This window comes from Gracilinanus agilis, chromosome 5 (genome assembly GCF_016433145.1).
Source record: "Gracilinanus agilis isolate LMUSP501 chromosome 5, AgileGrace, whole genome shotgun sequence".
NCBI lineage: Eukaryota > Metazoa > Chordata > Mammalia > Didelphimorphia > Didelphidae > Gracilinanus > Gracilinanus agilis.
In genome coordinates, this window is record NC_058134.1 from 168,659,214 (window position 1) to 168,681,210 (window position 21,997).

Sequence of the window (21,997 nt, forward strand, 5' to 3'; positions counted from 1 at the left end):
ATAACCCCCTCCCAGTGCTATAGTACATTGTAAAAAAAAAAGTAAGATTCCAAAAGTGAAAATAACTTGTGCCATTCTGAATCCATATATGTGGAATGTTCTTTAAAGTGCACCATCAGCTCTTTAAAAAAGGAAAAGCACAATGTCACGTCTTATCTCCCCTCCAAGAGGGAATTTAGATTTGTAGTTAACATGAAAATCATGTATTGAATTCCTGCACAATCTTGCTGCTTCTTCAGTTACTTTACCCAGAATTCCTGTTCCAAGTCTTAATCTGTAGCTGAGAACAGTCTAATTCTTATTCATTAGCAACATCACTTTCCCACATCGTGGAAGTACAGGTTGGCACATATACATAACATGATGATAGAAAATAAGATATAGTAAATTAGATTTCTAAATTTCGGCTCCAGATCTCCTTGTCGATACCAATAGATCTAAAGAAAAGGGATTGGGGGAGAAGGAAGAAATATAAAATTAGATGAAGGTAAATACTTTTAGTACTAGAATTCACATTGCAACCAATTCTCTTTCCCCCACTTTGACCCAACTGGATCAGAAAAAAGTACTCTGTTCTGATCTTACGGCATAGAATTTTTTATTCTGGGCTATCTCATTCTCTGTACCTTATGTTCACAGAATGTCCTTTCCCCTTTTCATAACTGAGATGTGTTATAAATATGAAGACAATACCATCCTTTTAAGATAATGCATGAATCGGGTTACGTCTACACACATTTTCCAGAATTTAAAACTAAAACAAAATAAACTGTTTTTCAGAGCTCAATGAAGGGAGTATTCTAAAAATGCCAATTCATATTTCCGAAAATGAACCCTACTTTTAAAATCATTTGATTAGTCTTGAACATTAAGCCATAACACCCCCCCCAAAAAAAAGTTTTCATAGGGCATACATTTATACTAATATACCTTATTACTGATGACTCCACTTTTTTCCAGTTATGTCTCACATTTCAAGAGGTTTTAAAGGTGGGAAAGGGCTAATGCATTCCTAGAAATGATGCCTTCCTTATTTATCCCTTCCATGACCTAGAAGCCAGGTATGATGACTGCTTGAGTAGATAAAACCTAGATTTTTATCCAAACAATTGCCTTTGATCTCAATATTTCTGGCCCTAGGTAATTAACATTACATAAAGAAGTGGCAAGTTATAGAATCACTTTTTATCACCTCCCTTGAAGGAACACTTATCACTGTGGTTGGGGTGAGGAATATCTGGTTTTATGGTTAAATCCTCCAATGGGAGGTAAAACTTGTTAGAAGCTTCAAGTGTTAACGAGTTCCAACTTGGAAGAATACCCATTGCTCTTGTAGAAAACAATGGTGTTTGAAATGTCAGACTGCAAAGTCAAACAAAAAGCCCTTTATCACAAAGACACTACCTATAATGCACCCATTCATATGGATTTCACTTAATTCTTCACTCAATTCAGAGTTCAGGCTTGGCAAAGAGGATTATGTTCTAATTTACTGGCTATATAATCAACTCTGTACACTAGGCCTGCTATATATATATATATGAAACTACTATTGTTATTTCTCTAAACTCATAGGCGATAATATTATAGCACCAAAATTATAATTCAAAAACTCTAGGAGTTCCCCCTCTGCCCCTTAAAGCGTAGACTTTTTTAAACTAACACTGACTTTGAAAATTGTGACTAACACACCGTATGCATGCTGTTTAATGGAAGGCTAATGGAAATATATATGATACACTATCTCCAGTTACCAAACCAGAATTAAGAAACCACTGCCCTATGTCCTAATAGCACTAAATCCACTAAAACTGAGCAGTACTTATAGAGAAGCTTCATTTCAAATTCCAAATCATACTTACAAGTATGCAGGCAGTAATACTACTCAAGGAGATACAAACGGCAAAAAATATATTCAGTGGTTTTGGAGGTAGTTGAGGGAACACAAAAGCACTGATCAGAGTTACCTAAGTGAAAAAAAAAAGAGCTAAATGTTGAAACAATTCTCAAACTTTTGGTTACAATAGAATTCAAGGAATAAACATTATTCAAGCCATAACCTTTCTAATCCTTGACCTCTTTAGCCAACAGAGACTGGAAACTGAGTGTTAAGGGCCTTACAGCAATTTTGAAACAAAGAAACCCACAAACATCCTCTCCCTCTGCTTTAGCAGGACTGGATCCAAAAAAAACCTGATATTAACTTCTATTTATTCTGTTTATCCTTAATGTTTCTATTGTTGTGTCAACCTTAATATTTAGTTACTAACTAATCTTCCTCACAACACTATCAAGGAAGATAAACAGAGGCAAGTGCTTCTTATAAGTCACTTTCATATATATTGGCTAAACACTTCTGGGGAGAACCAAAAAAGAGTTATCTGCTAATATTCTACAAGGTCCCAAGCTCAACCTTAGCCTTATTGAATACTGTTCCCAACTCCACTCCAACCCTCCAAAAAGTCTAGTGATAGAAGCAAGCTGAATTCATTTTGATTTCACCATTAACACCTATTTAGATTCAACTTGTCCAATGAGGGAAGAACAAGCAGTCCATTTGCCAAAGAAATGTGACAGCACCTTGCCATTCCCCACTCAGGACACAAGTTGGCCATAAACTGACCAGAAATGATCCTAATAAATTAAAAAAGGGCCCAGAGGGAGCACAGCTGAAGATGGGGTGTCAACCACAGCCTCTAATTCCCATTAGCTGGGCTGAAGTGCTGCTTCCTCTGGCTCTAGTAAATGGGGTGACTTTTTCTTTGTGGTCTAAGAAATCTCCCTAGTATTTATAAAGGATATGTCCTGTTTTAATCCCCTGCCCCCCATGTATTCTATAGATTTGCCAATATAAAAACACCTCTAAAAGCTGTAATCCACGTATAGAGAAAGGGGGGCAGAAGGGGGAGAATTTGAGGACACAGAAGGAAACACTTGCATAAATGAATTATAGCTAGGGAGCACAGTGGAGAGTGCACCTGGGTTCCAATCTGGCCTCTGATAGATACTTTCTAACTGTAATTCTGGCAAGTCACTGAACCCCAGTTGCCCAGCCCTGGCTACGCTTGTCTTAGAGTTCATACTAGGAAGGTAAGGGTTTGTTGTTTTTTTTTTTAACTAATTTTACTAGAGAAACCAACACAGCCCTCCTCATTGTCCAAAGATTCCTTTTTGGGATCCTTGGCTTCTTCTTGGAGTTATTTCACTTAATATTTGTGGTCTTCAGGAAAAGAAAATAAAAATCCAAAGTAACCCAACTAAATTAAGAGGCTGGACAGAAAGGATTGGCTCAGCAACCTTCTATGGAGCTCCCTATAATAGCGTTTTTAACGAGGAGGTTGATTCGCTCGGCATTCTGGCAAGGCCAGAACTATGAGTGGGATACTCGGGTCTACATCATCATTTAAAAAAGAAAAAAATAATAACTTACCAGAATCAGCAAGGACGTCAAGCTGCCAACAACTAAGTTAATGATACGATCCTGGAAAGAAAGAAGGACATGCCTGAGACACCTGAATTTTTTCCAAGCTAGTCCCAGAGGAATAGCTTAAAACATGCATCTGGAAGCTCTTGAGTATGCCTGGAAGAACAGTTTTGAGAAGATAGAAGAAGGAAGGTGTGCATGTGCTTGGTAAGGGAAACATTGTTGGGAGAGGGGGGAGTGGGAAAACTGAGTTAGAGAGCAGGGGTCCCCTGAGGTTAGAGGGGCCTTGGAAAGCCAGATTTAGGAAACCTCAGGTTGCCTCTTTGAGGCTTCCTGGCTCTTTGTGATGTAAACAAGATGTTTAAATTCTCCTTCCTCATCCATCTCTTCGGAGATTCATAGCCTCAAAGATTACCTGACCCCAAAGGAAACCCCATCCCCACCCAAGATTTGGGTATTTAAGCTAATTCTTAAGCTTACTGCTCCATTCATTCACCAAATATTTGATAGTGCAACCTTTTGGGACATGAAAGAGACCTTAAGGAACTTTTAATCCAAACAGTTCATTTTACACATGAGGAAACTGACAGAGAAATCATCTAAATAGTTTAGAACCTTACAGCTTGGTGGCACTGGACCTGGAGTCAGGAAGACCCAATTTCCAATCCTTCTTCAGATACTTAATAGTTGTGTGACTCTGGGCAAGTCACTTCACTCTCACCTTCAATTTTCTTACTTAGAAACTAAGCAGAAACCGCTAGGAGGCACAGTGGATAAAGCGCTAGTCTTAGAAGCAGGAAGACCATCTTCGTGAGTTCAAATCTATCTTTAGACACTTCCTAGCCCGAGTAACCCCTGGGCAAGTCACTCAACCCTTTTTGCCTCAGTTTCCTCCTCTATAAGATAAGCTAGAGGAGAAAATGGCAAACCATTCCAGTATCTTTGCCAAGAAGACCTCCCCCTCTCCCAAAATGGGGTCACAAAGAGTTGGACACAACTGAAACAACAACAAAACTGGGTCGAGTATTAGCACATACTTCCCAGGTTTTGGTGAAAAGAAAACAAATAGAGTAAAGCACTTTGCAAACCGTAAAGTGATCCAAAGGCTGCAATAAGAATTCAAGTGGGAACATATTATCCCCGTCTCCTAAAGTACCTCTTGTGTCTATTGCTTTGAACTGGGCACTTGCCTGTTCTCATGATATTACAGATGTGGGGGGGTAAGGAGAAGGACAAATGGCTGAATACTAGACTTTTTCCGCATAAGATTTTAAATATTTACTGAACAAATATTTATGTTCTCCTTTTGAAAAAGCTATTATCAGAGTGTTAAGAGCTTAAAAGGCCCTTTGGCTATGAAAGTGTTCTTGGAATAGGGAAAACCTGGGTTCTAATCCTTCCTGATCAAGTCACTTAACCTCTCTGAGCTTCTGTTTTCTCACCTCTAAAATGGGAATAAATAACAACTTAAAAGAGATGGGGGGGGGGGGGGCAGCTGGGTAGCTCAGTGGATTGAGAGCCAGGCCTAGAGATAGGAGGTCCTAGGTTCAAATCTGGCCTCGGACACTACCTAGCTGTGTGACCCTGGACAAGTCACTTGACCCCCATTGCCTACCCTTACCGCTCTTCTGCCTTGGAGCCAATACACAGTATTGACTCCAAGATGGAAGGTAAGGGTTTAAAAAAAAAAAAAAAGCTGTGAGGATCAAAAGAGAGAGAACATACATTTCAGCTATTATTTTACAGATAAAAAATTAGACACAGAGAAGTCAAATATTTGTCCCAGGTCCCAGGTAGTCAGCAGAAGCAGCAGGAATTAAACCCCAGAGACTCCAGTTCCAAATCCTTTCCACTATAACAAAGCACTCACTTAGGTTGTTTCTGTTTATTTGTTTGTTTTTTAATAAACATTAAAACCCTACCAAGTTAAAATGCTATTTCTTTCCAAGTGAACTGTTATTAAGCTCTTCCCTTCCTCTCCCCATCTCTTCCCCTACAACCAGTTGCCTTGAAAAGTGTGAGGAGGGAGAGGGATAATGTTCTTTTTTCAGTAAATCATAGATTTGGAATCAGAGGGCACCTGAGAAATCATTTAGTGCAAACTTCATTTTACAGATGAGGTGACTGAGGCCAGGACATGTGAAGTAACTTATCCAGGATTACACAAGTAGAAAATAGCAGAGTGAGAGGATCTGAATTTGAATCCTAACTCCAGATCCAATGCACCTTCCATTATACCATATTAACTCCTGTAAAGAATCTTTTCCATAATCAAAGTTTACTCTAATTCTTCAAGAAACTATTCTCTGCTCCCCTTTTTCCTCTATCCCACCAATCTACCCAAAGTTAAGCCCCCCTTCTGCATATAAAACCTTTACCCAGAAGTAAAAATCCCAGTGATCCAACGGAAACAGAGGACATCTGATCCCAACCCCTCATTTTACATTTGGGGAAACTGAGGCCCTGAGAAGTAATGTGGCTTACTCAAAAATCACACAAGGATACACATCAAAGGCAAGATTTGAATGATGGCCCCTCTGGCTTTGCCGTGTACCCAATAGGAGAAAAGCCGGCATCCTGGCTACCACACTCCCTGCTGGAAACCCTGAAACTAGGAGTTTCACTCCCAGGAACCAGGATGGTTTATCAGAATCTGTTTTGAAACCCACCTGCAAAAAGCTAAGTCAAGCCCATCGGAGCCCTGTTTGACTCTGGGGCAGTCCATACAGAGATACACCTTCCAGAGCCTAAATATATTCACAATAATGTTTTACTCCCATTCATAAACTACAAGGTTAACAAAGTGCTTTACCCCACCCGTAATTCAGGGAAGTCCATATGTACAAGTATCATTATCCGATTTTACAGATAAGAAAAAAACTGATTCAAAGGTTCATCCACTTAACTGCTCTACAGTCCAGGAGCTGGAGGTTCTGAACCAGAACTTTTTAATCCAGCTGTGCATTTCCACTGCAGTATGTTCCTCCCTCTCCTTAAATTAGGGGAAGACCTCTAGATTGGCCATAGGTTCTGGCACCAATTAGAGGAGATCTTGGCCCTTGCTCCCTTATCTTTCCGACGAGGGCATCTGACTCTTCCAGCTCCAACATTCTGATTCCGTGTCCTAAGTAGGATTATGCAGCTCCTTTGGGGAGCTTCCCTTTCATGGGCCCTAAGAGGAGCTTCTCCAAGCTTGCTGGGCTCCAGTTTCTGGCTACAGAATGGAATCTGAAGCAGAGCCACAAGCCTGACGGTTCAGGTTCCGCAGAGCATCACAAAGAACCTGGAAACAACCTCCAGAAATGGGATTGCCGCCAGCCATCTGCTCGGGGGTTCCCTGAAATCATCGTGCCTCCAGAACGCAGCTCTAAGTCACGGCACTTGCCCTCAGAAGTCCTGGGGATATGGGAAGGGAGAGAGCCTGTGCCAAGAGGAAGACACAATAACCCACTTTCCAAGATGACTCGACGACACGATCTCATTTAATCAACACAGCACACCGTGCCAGATACGTGTTGGGCAAGGGATCGAGGGAGACATTCAGCAACAACGGAAGCGAGGACCCACAGCGTCGGGACTCCCTGGCTTCTGTGCCAGTCTAGGCAGAACTTCTTCCTTTGGGGTCTGGGCGTGCACTGTTGTGCCCAGTGTGGGTGGGTTGGGTTTTCTCTGTGTTTCCTTCGTTAGGGAGGGAAGACTAGATAGAGATGCAGGTGACCAAAATTAAAACAAGAAGGAATTGATAAAGCTTTTTTACTTTTTAAGGGAGAGAAAAAACCAATAGAAGACTCTTAGACAAATCTCCAACACTACAGTCATTGCTCCAAGGCCGGATCTCCTATCCTAACTTGCCCAGAACTCTTCAAACAGTACAAAAATATGACAGTAAAAGCTGCAATCCCAGTAACAAATAAAGTACTGGCTTTCGAGGCAGAGAACCTGGATGTGATGCTCGCTGCCTGTGTAACCTAGGACCAGGGTTTCTTCATCTATAAAATGGGGGTGTTGGACTAGCTGGCCTCCAAGAGCCCTTCCAAGTATCCACCTAGAATCCTGTGAAGAGGACAAGAGAATTTTCACTGGGCTATTTTATATTTGGAGAAGGGAGCATTTAGAGAAAGGATTTAATCTCTGGTATCACCCTGCGAGACAGCCGAGAGAACACTTGCATCTGCTAGGATTTTCCTCAGTTTCCCTTTCACAATTAGATTTTAGACTTTTTTTTTCCTGCAGTCAAATAATCCAGACAAAGGCCTCTGCTTCCCAGTAGAAGGGGCGCCTCTGGGAGCCCCGTTCAGCACCGTGCTGCAGCCCCCAGGTCAGCTCAGGCCGCTCTGTGCCAAGTGCTTATGGCCCGCTGACACAGGATGGTTAGCTCCTGCTGCTCTCAGAGCAATACCTGCAGGACTGCAGAGGGAGCTGCCAGGGGACTGAGCCGTGCTGCTGTGCCCACCATCGGGAGCCCCCTCAAAATCGCCGAACCCCAGGACAGCAGAGCCCAGGCAGAAGCAGAACGTTATCTTCTCTCCACCCTGCTCATCCCGAAGAAGGATGGATTAGAATGAAGGAAAAGGAAGTGGAGGAAAAGCAGGAAGAAAAGCCAAGTCCTCTGGGCCCATTTCAGATCTGGGAAAAGCAAGGACTTAAGCAGTTCAGGAGACAGGTGTGCCTCCTCCCTGCCCTCCAAAAAGGCCAGTCATCACTCAGTACTTCGGTGGGATAAAAGGGAATCTCACTGGGCAGGAAGAGCTTTTTTTTTTTTTTTTTTTTTTTTTTGGCCTGGATCTATGATTTCAGGAATAGATGGGGCTTAGGGGGAGGAACTTCCTCTTCCAATGCAAATTGGCCTCTTTGGCAAATGTATAACCACACAGTTGCCTGGAGTATTAGGAGATCCACATCGCTACAGGGAGGGTCCTATTTCTAGTATTTGTCAGAAGCAGCACTTGAACCCAGGTCCCTCTATCTAGGCCACACTGTCTCCGCAAAAACAAGGGACACGGACCTAATCCCCATCTTTTAGAAATGAATCCATTAAATGCAAATGTTTCTATTTCCCAAAGACCTAGGCTTCTCCCACAAAGCTGAGCGAGGGCAGCTAGTTAACTCAGTGGTTTCCATGTCAGTTCCGGAGATGGGACATCCTGGGTTCAAGTCTGGCCTCAGATGCTTCCTAGCGGTGTGACTCTGGCCAAGTCACTTAACTCCCATTGCTTAGTCCATGTCGCTCGTCTGTCTTAGAATCAATTCTAACCGACTTCGTGCGGCTTCTAAGCAGAAGGCCAGGGTTTGAAAAAGCCACCCCAATGAGCTGAGCTCCCAGGCAGTCCCCTACCTTGGCTCTCCGCCCAGACTTGGGGGTGGGAGGGGAGCTGTTCCCTCAGTACCGAGACTCCCCTGGCAATGGGCCTCTTTGTGCATCCTCTAAGCTGAGCACGGCGCCCAGCACCCAGCTCTGTTGTTCCCAGTTCTTTCTTTCCTCCTACAAAAAGTGCTTCCCCCAATACTTTGTCCTATGAGCCTATTTCTGACCTCCCCCAGAGGAGAGAAGGGGGTTGCTGCTGCTGTTGAGTCATTTTTCAGTCGAGTCTGATTCTTCCTGACCCCATCTGGGGTTTTCTCTGCAAAGACACCAGAGTGGTTGGCCATTTCCTTCTCCAACTCATTTTACAGATGAGGAAATGAAGGCAAACAAGATTAAGTGACTCGCCCAGGGTCACAAGTTTAGGGAGGGTCTGAGGCCAGACCATCCCAAGCCGGGCCGGATCCGCCATGCCACCTCGCTGTCCTTGGCACACAGTAGGCCTAAGTGGTTCCTGAATGGAATCAAACAGCGTGGCAGATGGTGCGAAGGGCCCCGAGAGTGCCTCTTTCGTACGCTTCCACAGAGGGCGGGCGGCTGAGTAGAGAGTGATGCCCACCACGCCTAGCCTGCAGGCAGCGAGGCCACCCTGACATAAAGCTGGACTTGGAGGCTGGAAGGCCAGCTTGTGGAACCTCGAGGCAGATTCCGGCTGTGTGTGCCTAAGCCAGCTGCTTTGCCCTTCTCAGCCTCTATTTCCCCCCCTGTAAAAGGGGGATACTAATAGCCCCCCCCCCATGCACAGGTCAAATAATGTACACAGAACGTTTTGGAAAAGTGAGTGTGCCGCGCAAACGTCAGCTTGTATTCCGGGCCCTCTCGTTCTGCTTCGGTCCAAGGCATCTTCTCCCTGGGGGCTGCCTTCCTGCCACCACCCCCTCCAGAAAGAATGGGGTTCCGCCCATAGTCGCCCCTCTGTTGAGGCCAACAAACCCTTCCAGACCTCAGTGTGCTTCATCATTTTCTTCTACCATTTTGTTGATTTTACCCAAAAAACTTTCTTGTAGTCAAGTTTCTGATCATCACCAGCCCAAGCGTAGTGGGGCAGATCCTCAGGGACAGGCACGTGCTTGGTCCATGGCTGGCCTGTGCCCAGACACATTCTAGCTTAGTGCCAGAGACTCAGGCTCATATTCCATTGGCATAGCCTTTGAGAACTTGAGATCCACCCTGAGACTAGAAAGGAAATGTAAGCAAGTCAGGAAGGCTCCTCTTCCCGAGTTCAAATCTAGCCTCAGACACTTACTAGCTGTGTGACCCTAGACAAGTCACTTAAAACTCAGTTTCCTCGTCTGTAAGTGAGCTGGAGAAGAAAAGAGGAAACCACTACAAAATCTCTGACCCCAAAAAATAGGGTAAAAGAGACAGACATGACTGAAATGACCAAAAAAAATTTATTTCCTATGTTGGGTTTTTTTAAGGCTATTACAACCCATCCTCTCCCCTTCAAAAAAAAACTCTCATAAGAGATTTGGAATGCATGCACATATGTGACAGGGGCAAATGGAAAAGATGAATCTGTATAAATTATGCATCACCAAAAGATTTACCTTTTAAAATCTATGTGTATGAAGCTGCAGAATTTGGGGGAGTCTATAAATATCCTCTCTCCAGATAGAAACAGGAAAATCATTGCATAGTCACACTTAGTAGAAAGAAATTGCCATGTACATCCAGTCTGAATTTTCTCCTACAATTCCACTTCTGGGTATCTGATCAAGCAGCAGAGTTGCAAGGAGGATACCAGCACCCGCATTCCTACATATCTTCCTCCATCCCTTTTCCATCTCTTTTCTACCCAAATAAAGTACAAAATCTCTTGAAAAATCAGTCTTGAAAAACACCAACGCTTCCAAACAAGGTGACGCATTCTCCCAAGGGAATCTGGGTAGGAGGCTCTGCCCCTCTCCTGAAGTCAATCAATCAAACAATTAATAAACATTTATTAAGTACCTACTCTGTGCCAGGTAGAAGCCAGTCCTTGTCCTCAAGGAGCTCACGATCTCATGTGGAAGACAGCAAGCAAACAAATACATACATACAGGATAATTAGGAAATAATTAGGTGAGAGAAGGCTTTAGAATTCAGAGGGACAGGGAAAGGCTTCCCATAGAAAATGAGATTTCAGTTGGGAGTTGAAGGAAGCCAAGGCTCTGGGAAAAACTAGACAAATGCTAGATACTGCAGTTAGAAAGTTCCTCTGCGGCCGTCCAGTCCAACCCATACTGGAGAAGAATCCTTGCTCCAGCACAAACAACAAGGGGTCATCCAGCTTTTCCTGAATACCCCCCAGGAGAGGAAGGAAGGTCACTTATTTTACTTTTGGGCAGCCCTAATTTTCAGGTAGTCATTCCTGACATCAAGCCTGGATTCCCCCTTTGCTCCTGGTTCTGCCCTCTGGGACCCAACAGAGAGCATAGGAGCCTTCCCCCGTATTAATTCCTCCAGAATTCGGAGGCCCATGATCATGTCTCCCCCAAATCTCCAGGCTTAACACGCCCTCGCTTCAGGATTCCCAACACGAAGGGGAAGCCTCCAGAGTCCTTCCTTCAGCCAGACTTAAACACTTCCCACATTAAACCCAAGATCCTGGGGCAGGTTCATCACAAAGGGTCTAGGACTAAGTGAGGGAGGATTCAGATACCAACTTACAACAGGACCATTTGGTTGGCCTAGCTGATGTTTGTTTTCACTGAAAACCTGCCACCCACTACCAAGGCTTGATGGCTCCAGGGCAATTTTTTTGGATCACTATCCATGGAGTTTAGTCTTTAGGAATGATCAGGATACTTGGCAAAGATCTGGAACCCTGAATCCATATTGTTTAGAACCGGTTCTAGAAATTCATTTAAAAGTCTTTATTGGGGGTGGCTGGGTGGTTCAGTGGATGGAGAACCAGGCCCAGAGATAGGAGATCCTGGGTTCAAATTTGCCCTCAGACACTTCCTAGCTGGGTGACCCTGGGCAAGTCACTTAACCCCATAGCCAAGCCCTTACCATTCTTCTGCCTTAGAACCAATACACAGTATTGATTCTAAGAAGGAAAGTAAGGGATTAAAAAAAAATATTATATATATATATATATATATATGACCTGAGACCCTAATAGCCACTCTATCCTGGTTCCTAAAACTTAGGGGCAATATTCTGCTTCCAGGGAAGGGAGAGACTTGCCATCAAATTTTCCCTCGGTTATGGATAAATCGAAGGGACCTGGGAGGGGTCTCAGAATATTGATTCTAAGGTGGAATGTAAGGTTTAAAAAAAAAACATTTATTAAAGTGATTAATAGGTCCCAAGCATCATGCTATGTTTTGAAGATGCACACAGAAAAATTAGGTATTGGAAATGTAAAGAGTGTGTCCACAAAACCACAAATATGAATTAAGGGGGACCAGCAAGGTGGTTCATGGATCGAGAGCCAGGTCTAGATATGGGAGGTCCCAAGTTCAAACGTGGCCTCAGACACGCTAGATGTGTGGCCCTGGGCAAGTCACTTACCCTTACCACTCTTCTGCCTTAGAACCAGTACTAAGTATCAATTCTAAGGTAAGGGCTTAAAAAGAGAAAAGAAAAAAAAGAGTCGAGAGATGACAAATGTGATAAAAAAAAAAAAAATACAAATGCCTGTAAGAAGACACTCAGTCATTGGGTCGACAGGGAAAGGGGGAAAGGCTGGGGCCCAGTGATGTAGGGCCTCAAAGACTCAGCTCGAGTTTGTGCTTTCACGCCTATTTCACCTTTGAACCATATAAAAGGAAATTCAAAGGACCCAGGCACCTCTCTAGCATTCTAGTAAAAACCTTCCAAAGCAGTGATGGGCAAACTTTTTAAAGAGGGGGCCAAAGGAAAGGAAATGCTCATCTGTCAGTCTGTTTCTAAGGTAACTCTTTTGAGGTTTCATTGTATTCATCAGATTAGGAATAACGTGGTGAGGCTGGATAGAACATTTCAAGGGGCTGCATCTGGCCTGCGGGCTGTAGTTTGGCCATCACTGTTCCAAAGCTATGCAGAATCCTGAAGTGGGAAAGTAACACAGAGGCCTTCCTCCTCCCTGGCTTCAAATGGCTGCCCTAAACTCAGAGGGGCAGGGAGTGGGGGAGAGTGGAGGAGTCAAAACACAGAGATGTTCCTTGTGTCGAAGCACCCAGCCATGGGATCCAGATCATACTTCCATGTAGGACTAGCCCAGGAAATAACGGACCGTAAGGAGAAAAAATAGCTGCACCGGCGAGGGCCAGATTTGCACAAGGAGCCTCTTCTGCTGGGCCTGGGCAGAAAGTCTAGTTAGAAGGGAAGCTGGAAAGACAAGGGCCCGCCCAGAACAATGTTCTGTCTCTCTAAGCAGGGGAGGAAAGGCCTACCACAGGCAGAACATCCTAAATACAGCTGTGTCATCAAGTAGCCATGAGATCTCACACACACACACACACACACACACACACACAATGCATTAATTACAGCACTCTCATTTGAACACTATTATTTGCTGAGGCCAAATGGCCCAAGTGAGAATTAACTGGAGAGAACTGGGCAGTGGGCCATCAAAAAAAAAAAAAAAATCCATGTCGCTCACCAATACCCTATAAAAAAAGGAGGAAGAAAAAAAGGGAGAAGAGTTTACTGTTGATTCCAAATATGTTTTTCCATTTGCCTTTTCACCCTCAACCTCTTTTGTTGTTTTTTTTTTTTGTTTTTTTTTTTTTTTTTTTAGGAGAAGACCCTGGACCCAAGAGGAGGCAGCTAGGTGGCATGACAGAATACCCAAGTTCAGATACAGCCTTAGCTGTTTACTAGCTATATGACCTTAGGGAAGTCATTTAACTTCTGCCTCCATTTCCCCATCTGTCAAATGGGGATAATGATAGCATCTACCTCCCAGGGTTGTTATATCAGATGAGGCAATATTTGTAAAAATATTTGTAGACCTTAAAACTATTTTAAATGCTAGTTTTAAGGTCCTAGAGATGAAAAATGTAGCCCTATTAGGGCTATAATGATTCTAATTAGGAATCCTTAGGCTTCTGCCCTTTGCAAACTTATACACCTTAACTTAACTTTTCTACCTTATTTACACACCTTAACTTTTCCTATAACAGGGGGGCAGGTAGTTGGCTCAGAGGATGGAGAGCCACTCACTTAACCCCCATTGCCTAACCCTTTCTGCTCCTCTACCTTCAAACTGTACCAATTCTAAGAAAGTAAGGGATATTTTTAAATATATATATATATATATATGTTGGGAGAAATACTTTTTGTAGTAGCAAAGAACTAGAAAGAAAATAGATGCCCTTCCATTGGTGTAGTTTAAGAAACTGGTACATGAATACGATGGATTATAATAACACAAAAAAATAAATATTCATTATTCAGAGCAGCTTGGGAGAAACAATATAAACTGGCATATGACAAAGTAAACAGGACTTGGAACAATTTAGACGATGACTAAAAAAAAAAAAAGGAAAGCATTTAATGACTTCAGAACTATAAACAAGTCAAAGACTGAAATCCAGACTTCAGAAGACTTGATGGTGAAGAATGCCTGTGTCATTCTTTTGGTTGTTGCTCGGTCATTTTTCATTTGTGCATAACTGTGACCCTATTTAAGGTTTTCTCAGCAAAGATACTAGAGTGGTTTGCCATTTCCTTCTCCAGCTCATTTTATAGATGGGGAAGCTGAAGCAAATTGGGCACAGTGACTTGCCCAGGTCGCACAGCTAGGAAGTGTCTGAGATCAGATTTGACCTCATGTTTTCCTGACTCCAAGTCCAATGCTCTGTCCACAGGGCCACCAGCTGCTCTTGTCTCATTTGGTTTTCCATTTTAACTGTGTTTGTTTCAAGAGAAGGCTCATGGGGGTTAGGGGGGAGGTCAGGTAGCATAGGGAAATTACTCTGCTAAAAAAAAAAAAGATATCAGTAAACTCAGATTTTTCAAAAGAGTTTCCCATGGAAGTGGGGGCATACCTTAGATACTACTTTCAATTTACCTGTTATCTTCTTCTATTCTAATTATTAAAAGCATGTGGCTTCTTCCATTAGAATAGGAGCTCTTTAATGGAAGGACAACTTTTGCCTTTCTGTTTATTTCCAGCATTTACTACAATGCCTGGTGCGTTTTATTTATGCTTCATAAATACCCATTAAAGGGTACAGCTAGGTGACTCACTAGATAGAGAGCCAGATAGGAGGTCCTGGGTCCAAAGCTGGCCTCAGACACTTCCTGGCTATGTGACCCTGGGCAAGTCAATTACCCCCAATTGCCTAGCTCTTACTTCTCTTCTGTCTTAGAACCAATATCTTCTAAGACAACAGGTAAGGGTTTAAGGCTAAGGAGTTTATTTGAACTGGACAGGGAAAACTAAGGTAAGAGGGCTTAGGTTTGCTAAGCTGTTGCTAGGGGCAACTGGCAGATGTTGGCAAAGACCTAAGGGTCTTGACAGGCTATGGGCAACCAGCCCCCAGCCAAAGATGACTAGACTCTGGCTTGGTGTTATTGATCAGCTAGGTAGACTGATGATGTTGTTGAACTGCTCTAGAGGTGGCCCTAACCACTAGGCGACACTAATCTAAGTTCCTGCCCACAATCCTCCTCCCTTCCACCCTTCCCAATCAGAGGCCCCAAGGGGAAAGGTCAGGGATAGCAAGTTGTCTGGGTGAGGTCAAGGGAAAAAGAACCCCAAGATTGGGTTTGCAGGGCCTTATACAGTCACAGACCAACTGCTGGTTGGCCTCTGGCATGGTGTGTGCCATCAGCAAGATTCCATTCAGGGTAACTGAAAGAATTGCCTAGGGTAATATTGCATGCAAAATCTCTGCACTACAATAATAAACAAAAGAATAAATAAATACTTGTTGACTACCTCTCCACTTCATAAAAGAACTACTTACACTTATGACCAAGAGAGCCCTAAAGCTTCTCTACCAATAGTCTTCTTTTTGTGAGACTTAAATCTAAAATACAACAAAGGTTCCCCAGGAAATGTGTCTCTACTGCCTTCACTTCCTCCTCCGAGTTCTCCTCTTAGAGGTGGCCATTCAAAGACCAGGCAGCCTGAAAAGTGACTGTTTTCTTGTCTGATTTCTTGTCCTTGAAACTAGGGTTAGAAAGTGGATGGAGGAAGACCACAGAAAGGTCAGGTCTTTGAGGCTCCCCCATCCATCCCAAGCTCGTTGTCTGGGTAATCACTCACTCCAGTCAACTACTGTAGCCTGTCCCTTTAGCCACAGGCACATGTCGCTCTGTTGTAATTTATCTCTTTTGGTTGCTGTTCTAGGAATCAAGATAAACAAAAATTGGCAAGCCAGTCTTCTCACTCTTTAAATGCCTTAACTCACAGGAGAAAAAAATGGCAAACCGCTCTAGTATCTTTGCCAAGAAAACCAAAAAAAGGTCCAGGGCTGTCTTGCCATGGTCCATTGGCACTGAGAGTCAGAAAGACTTCCCACACTGTCCAGGAATTATCGCTGAGAACAAAATGTTTTCTTCTACCTCCTCATGAAAAGTTTAGAAGATGCTACAAACTTCAAGAGGTTTTACATTTGCCATTTTCTCAACTCAATCTCACAACTGATAAGGCAACCTGTGGCTTTTTACTTTAAGTCAGAGGCCTTAGTCCCCATCAGACTAAAGTGTAATTGGGAATATTTAATAAAATAAATAAAAATACAATAGAGCATAGATCATGTTAATATGTGGCTTCCTAATCCAATATGCAGTCAGAGGGAGTCTTTTATAAGTTTTAGCACCCCTGGTTTCTGAGTTTGATGCCCCTGTTTTATAGGATTTGCCTTCACTCTTCCAGAGCAATTGAACCCTAAGTTTATGGAGGATCCCATAAATAGCATTTTAAAATCATAATAGCTTAGAATTAGAAAAACTGAGTTCAGACCTTACCTCTGCTACTTATCTGTATGACTTAATTTTACTTCTCTGAATTTCAGTTTTTTTTTAATTGAAAAAATGAAGGACTTAGAATAGACAACCTCTAACGTCTTTTCCCATTCTCTCTATGGATTTAATTCCAAGGGCAAGAAACTTGGTGGCCCATCTCAGGGCTGCCCCTACCCCCAGCACTGAGGTGGAAGCAGAGAAAAGCATAAGGGACAGGAAAAGAAAATCACAATCTGGCATAGCGGATAGAGAGCTGGCTCTGCTTTTGACAGTACTGGTAATGAGGCTCTGGGCACACATCTTTCATGACTATAAGTTACAAGAGTTGCAAATCCGAGAAGAAAAGTTTCCCACCAGGAGATCCTTATATAGACAATTTCACAGGTTTACACCTCCATACCCATCCTCCCTCCCCAGCAAGGTAGGCCAACTGCCAAAAGAGAGCAAGCATTTTTTGTTTTGCCATTCTAGATAGAGAAATGCAAGCACAGGCATAAAAGATTAGGAATTTTCAGTATAGATTGATCACCTAAAGATATTGACGGTTTCCTGCCTTCCTTGGGAAAGTACAGAAATCCCACCCCATTTGCACCTTTCTCTAGCCTTTGGGGTAAGAAGAGAGCTATATTCCTACAGGTCTCCTGCCTTCTTGGAAGGGGAGAAACATCATTCCTTCAGTTCCTCATCTTGTGCTCTTAACCTGAAAGGACTCTGCCCTCTGGTTGAACCTCTAGGGATGTTGATCACCTATCTTGATCTCATTCCCCAATGATTAACTCACACTTGTTGCTGAATGAAGCTGGGGTTGGGGGGGGGGGGGCGGATCACAAACCTCTACAAATTGTTATAGAATCTCGAATGGGCCCTCAAGGTGGCAAGACAATATTTTTACACTTTCCCATCTGATTCCCTATCCCACTTACCAAAAGAGCTCTTCCAAAAACCTTGCAACCTTCCTTGAATTTCTCATGGCTCTCAGGTAAGAACTTTGTCTCAAACTTCACTGAAAAATTCAGGCCATTCACCAGTCCCCCTTTATCCTCTCCTCATTTCACATTACTCCAATGCCTTTTCCTAGTATATCCTCCTCCACTACCTTCTCACAGGGAAAAGTGGCTCCCTTCTCTGTGACAAGGCAAGCCTCTCTACACACAGGGGATCATATTCCATCTCATCCCCTCCAGGTGATTGCCCCCTGCTTCCTTACCACCTATACAAACACAATTCGTATATCCCCATTCTCAAAAACCCCTAACTTTATCTTCCATCCCCATTAGCTATAAATCTAAAACTCTGCTCTCTTCTGTGGCTTAAACCTCTTGGGCATGCTGTCTACACTAGATGTCTCCACTTCCTTTCTTCTCGTTCATTCTCTTCTTAACTCTCAACCAAACTTATTCAACTGTATTTATTCTCTTCGAAGTTTCAAACGATCACCTAGCTACAAAATCAAATAGCTTTTTCTCAGTTCTCATTTTCCTTTATCTCTCTTTAGCCTCTTCAATCATCCTCTTCTCCTTAATATTCTCTTCTCTCTAGGTTTCCAGAACATTATTCTCTCATTGCCTACAGGAACTTCTTGGTCTCCTTTGCAGGGATCTTCATCCAAGTCACACCAATTAGCCATGGGCATCTCCCAAGATTCTGTCCTGGGCCCTTCTCCCTATATAAAGTTTTACTGAGTGATCTCATCAGCTGCCATGGATTCAGTTATCTCTATGAGATCTACTTATACAGCCCTAATTTCTTTCTCCAGATTTACATCTCCAACTGACCACTACTGCAACTGACCATCTTGAACTAAATAATCTATAGACATCTTTTTTTCCCCTTACCTTCTGTCTTAAAAATCTACACAATTATTGGTGGCAAGGAAGAAGAGCAGTAAAGGCTAGGCAAATGCAATTAAGTGACTTGTCTGAGGCATCCTACAGACATCTTAAACATATGTTCAAAAGTGAATGCAGTATCATTCCTCCAAACTCTATTCCCTTCTGAACTTTCCTGTCACTGTTCAGATTACCACCAGGCACTCAGGCTCACAACCCAAGCATCCTGCTTGGTATTCACTCTCACACACACATCCCATCCAACCTGTTTCCCACCATAGCCCCTACTCCAGTCCATGCTGACAAAGTAAACTTCTTAAATCCCACCTTTGACCATGTCATCATCTCCCCAATAAACTCCAGTGGATCCCAATCACCTCCAGTTTCAAAGTTCCTAGTTCTTCTCTCTCCCCTGACATTTTTCCTGTCTTCTTACCCCTCATTCTCTCTCCTCCCCCTCCCCCCAACAAATATTCTGACACTGGCCTCCTTGCTTTACCTTGAACAAAAAAATTCCATCTCCCCACTCCAGGTATTTTTACTGACTGAACCCAGAATGCCTGAAATGCCATCCCTCCTGATATCCATCTCCTGGCCTCCCTGGTTTACTTCAAGTCCAATATAATCTCACTGTCCACAAGAAGTTTTTCCCAATTCTTCTTAGTGATAGTGCTCTCCTTCTATTATCTCCAGTTTATTTTGTATATATCTTATTTCAACACAGTTGTTTGTATTCTGGCTCCCCCATTAGATTGGAAGCTCTTCGAGAATGGTTAAGTGGTTGGTTTTAATTTTTTAAACCCTTACCTTCTGTCTTAGAATCAATACTAAGTATCAGTTCCAAGGCAGAAAAATGGTAAGGGCTAAGCAATTAGGGTTTCATGACTTGTCCAGGGTCAGCTAGGAAGTATCTGAGCCCAGGAGCCTCCATCTCTAGGCCTGATTCTCTATCCACTGAGCCACCTAGCTAACCTGAAGTGTCTTTTTTACCTTTCTTTGCACCCCTAATTCTTAGCACAATGCCTGGCACATAAATGTTCACTGATGCATTTAGGAATGGAATCTACTTCTGCAGAAATTTAATCCAAAATCACCATCACCATTTCCAAGCCATCTAACATGGAGGAATGGAGGAGAAGAGGGGAGATAGTTAAGTATTTATTCTAAAGTGCTTTGCTTCCCATAGCTCTCTAGAGTACCATACATATTTTGTCACTTAAGCATAAAACAAAAGGCTAAAAGTAGGTCAGAAGGCTGGATCTTATCTACCTTGATGCAGCTGTTTATGGAAAGCCTAAAGAAAGCAAAGGACTTAAGCTAGCTTACAGATAACTTACTTGAGATAAATTTTATTTAGCATCTACCTTCATGCAAGATCCCAAAGCATCTCATAACCATTTGCTAGTAGCAAGGATTTTCAGTGCCCTTATAAACAGGAATATAAAGGACACCGGCTACTTAACTTACCCATCATTACTCAGCAATTTGGTAGTGGAGGCAACAAGAGACTCTTCCCCACCAAGTTCCTGGACCATTCCAGCAAATTCAAGCACAAGCACACACACAATTTGCCCTTGCGCACATTTATTTAAATTTGATAAAGCAATTTCTTCCCATTAACCTCTTCGAGTAAGTGGCATACCTATTGTGATCACATACATGCCTAGAAAAGTGGGAGAGAGCCTGAGGTTCCATTCCAAGGCAGGGTCTCTTTCCACTACAACACATTACATCCCTCTCCCAACTGTCACCCCCAAATTCTCCTTTCCATCTATTGCCACAATGTTGACCTCCCAACCTAAGGAAATATTCTCTTACTAACGACTTCACCCCATTGCTTCATCCCCCAAGTAGTGGATTAGCAAGTACACCTGAGGAGGGGAGTGGCTTAGGAAGTTGAGGGTACTTTGGAAGACTTGAGGCCCCCAAAAGTACACTTGAGGCGAATTTTAAGGAAAGAGGAACTGAAAACAAAACAAATCTCTTGAGGTTCTTTCTTTACCCCTCTTCCACCCAGGGTGTGAAGTACACCTGGTGAAGAAGCCCTAGACCTCCTTTCCGGACAGGAAAACCCCTAGCTGTAGAAGAGGAAGGAGAGAAAAATCTCTACCCACCCTCCCCAAACGGACTTGCTCTCCACTCAAGTGCCGTTAGAACGGAAAACTTTCTCTACTCCCCTCTCCCCTCCCCCCCGCCCCCGGCCACCAGCCATCTTCCAAGATCTTGGCCAACCTTTCTCCAAAGTGGTTCTTTTCTCAGAGCCCTGACATGGAAATGAAACTCTCCAGAGTAACGACAGGGCTTGAAAAAGACTTTTTGAAGTCCAGCAGTCTACCCCCACCGCCCCGGCCACCCGCAAGAGGAGAGGGGCCGGTCCTGGGATTTCAGTGGTTTGGGGAACTCCCAGGTGAGGAAACTCCTTCCAGCTACACACCCCATCTGGCACTGGGTTAGGCCACAGAGACAGAAGTCGGGAAAAAACTAAGGCTTACAAATATCCAAGAAACAAGACCCGGGGCTCACCCTTGCCGAAGTTTCTCCGAACAGAGGTCTGTTGTCCAGGCCACTGGTGCCATAGGTCCTAGTGGTAAAGTCCTCCATATTCCCCGGGTTTGTCCTTTTGAAAAGCAGCTGTAGCTTCACTTCGAGCGGCTCTCAAAACAGAGTCATCTCCTTCCCCAGTGACCTTTAGTCCCACAATACAGGGTGCTGGCTATTTAAGGTACTCATTGCGGAGAAACTAGCGACTGGAAATAAGAACGGCTATTAAGGTGGGCGCTCACTGCCAGGGACGGAGACCTCTTCCTCCAATCTTAGATTCCTTCTTCATGGTGAGATGCTGCTGCGGGGGGATGGGAAGATACCAAAATCACATGGCCAACAGGTTCTCAGGAGAAAGTTGTACAGAAAGGCACTCCCCTTTACCCAGCCCCGACCCGCCCTCCCTCCACAAACCCTATCCCCAACAATGGGGAAGGAGTGTGGAGTTCCCTCGGTCTCCTTTCGGAACCCCGCAACGAAGTTATCAAGTCGTCTTTCTCCCGCTGTCTCTTAAGTCCCACGGGAAATCTCGGTGGCTCTGGAATCAAGAAAGAGGGAAGAAAAGGAGGAGGGGGTGTAGGAAAGCTGTTCCCCACCCAGACGCCGTCGCTCAGTCAGCCTTTCGAAAGCAGCAAACACCGAGGCACTTTCTAAAAACCTTCAAACTGCTCCCGCATCACTCTGAAAGCCGCAAGAGTGCCCCTCCCCCTCCCACTCGGTGGCCAAGAGGGTGCCGGAGTCAGTGAGGCGTCCACGGCGCACTGAACCAGCGCTCTGCGGGGCTTTCAACCCGAGCAGATTTAAATCAAAGCGCTAGCCTCGCCCAATAAAACTTTCATTCTTCTCGCAATTGTTGCATCCAGGGCCCTTTCCTTCCCCTAGCTTCTGTAGCTAGGGGTGTGTTTGTGAGCCAATATGAGATCTTCTCTAGGCACGGATCTGCAGCAG

General features: G+C 43.7%; 1 protein-coding gene across 1 annotated transcript; it reads right to left on the reverse strand.

The window, feature by feature from the left end:
• Window positions 1–75: 75 nt before the first annotated feature.
• Window positions 76–21,498, reverse strand: TMEM243 (transmembrane protein 243). Its single transcript, XM_044678711.1, has 4 exons — window positions 21,032–21,498; window positions 3,431–3,481; window positions 1,863–1,967; window positions 76–437 (listed from the first exon to the last, which is right to left on the reverse strand). The coding sequence occupies exons 1-4, from the start codon at window positions 21,107–21,109 to the stop codon at window positions 315–317; spliced, it is 357 nt and encodes a 118-aa protein (XP_044534646.1). The 5' UTR covers window positions 21,110–21,498; the 3' UTR covers window positions 76–314.
• Window positions 21,499–21,997: the final 499 nt, after the last annotated feature.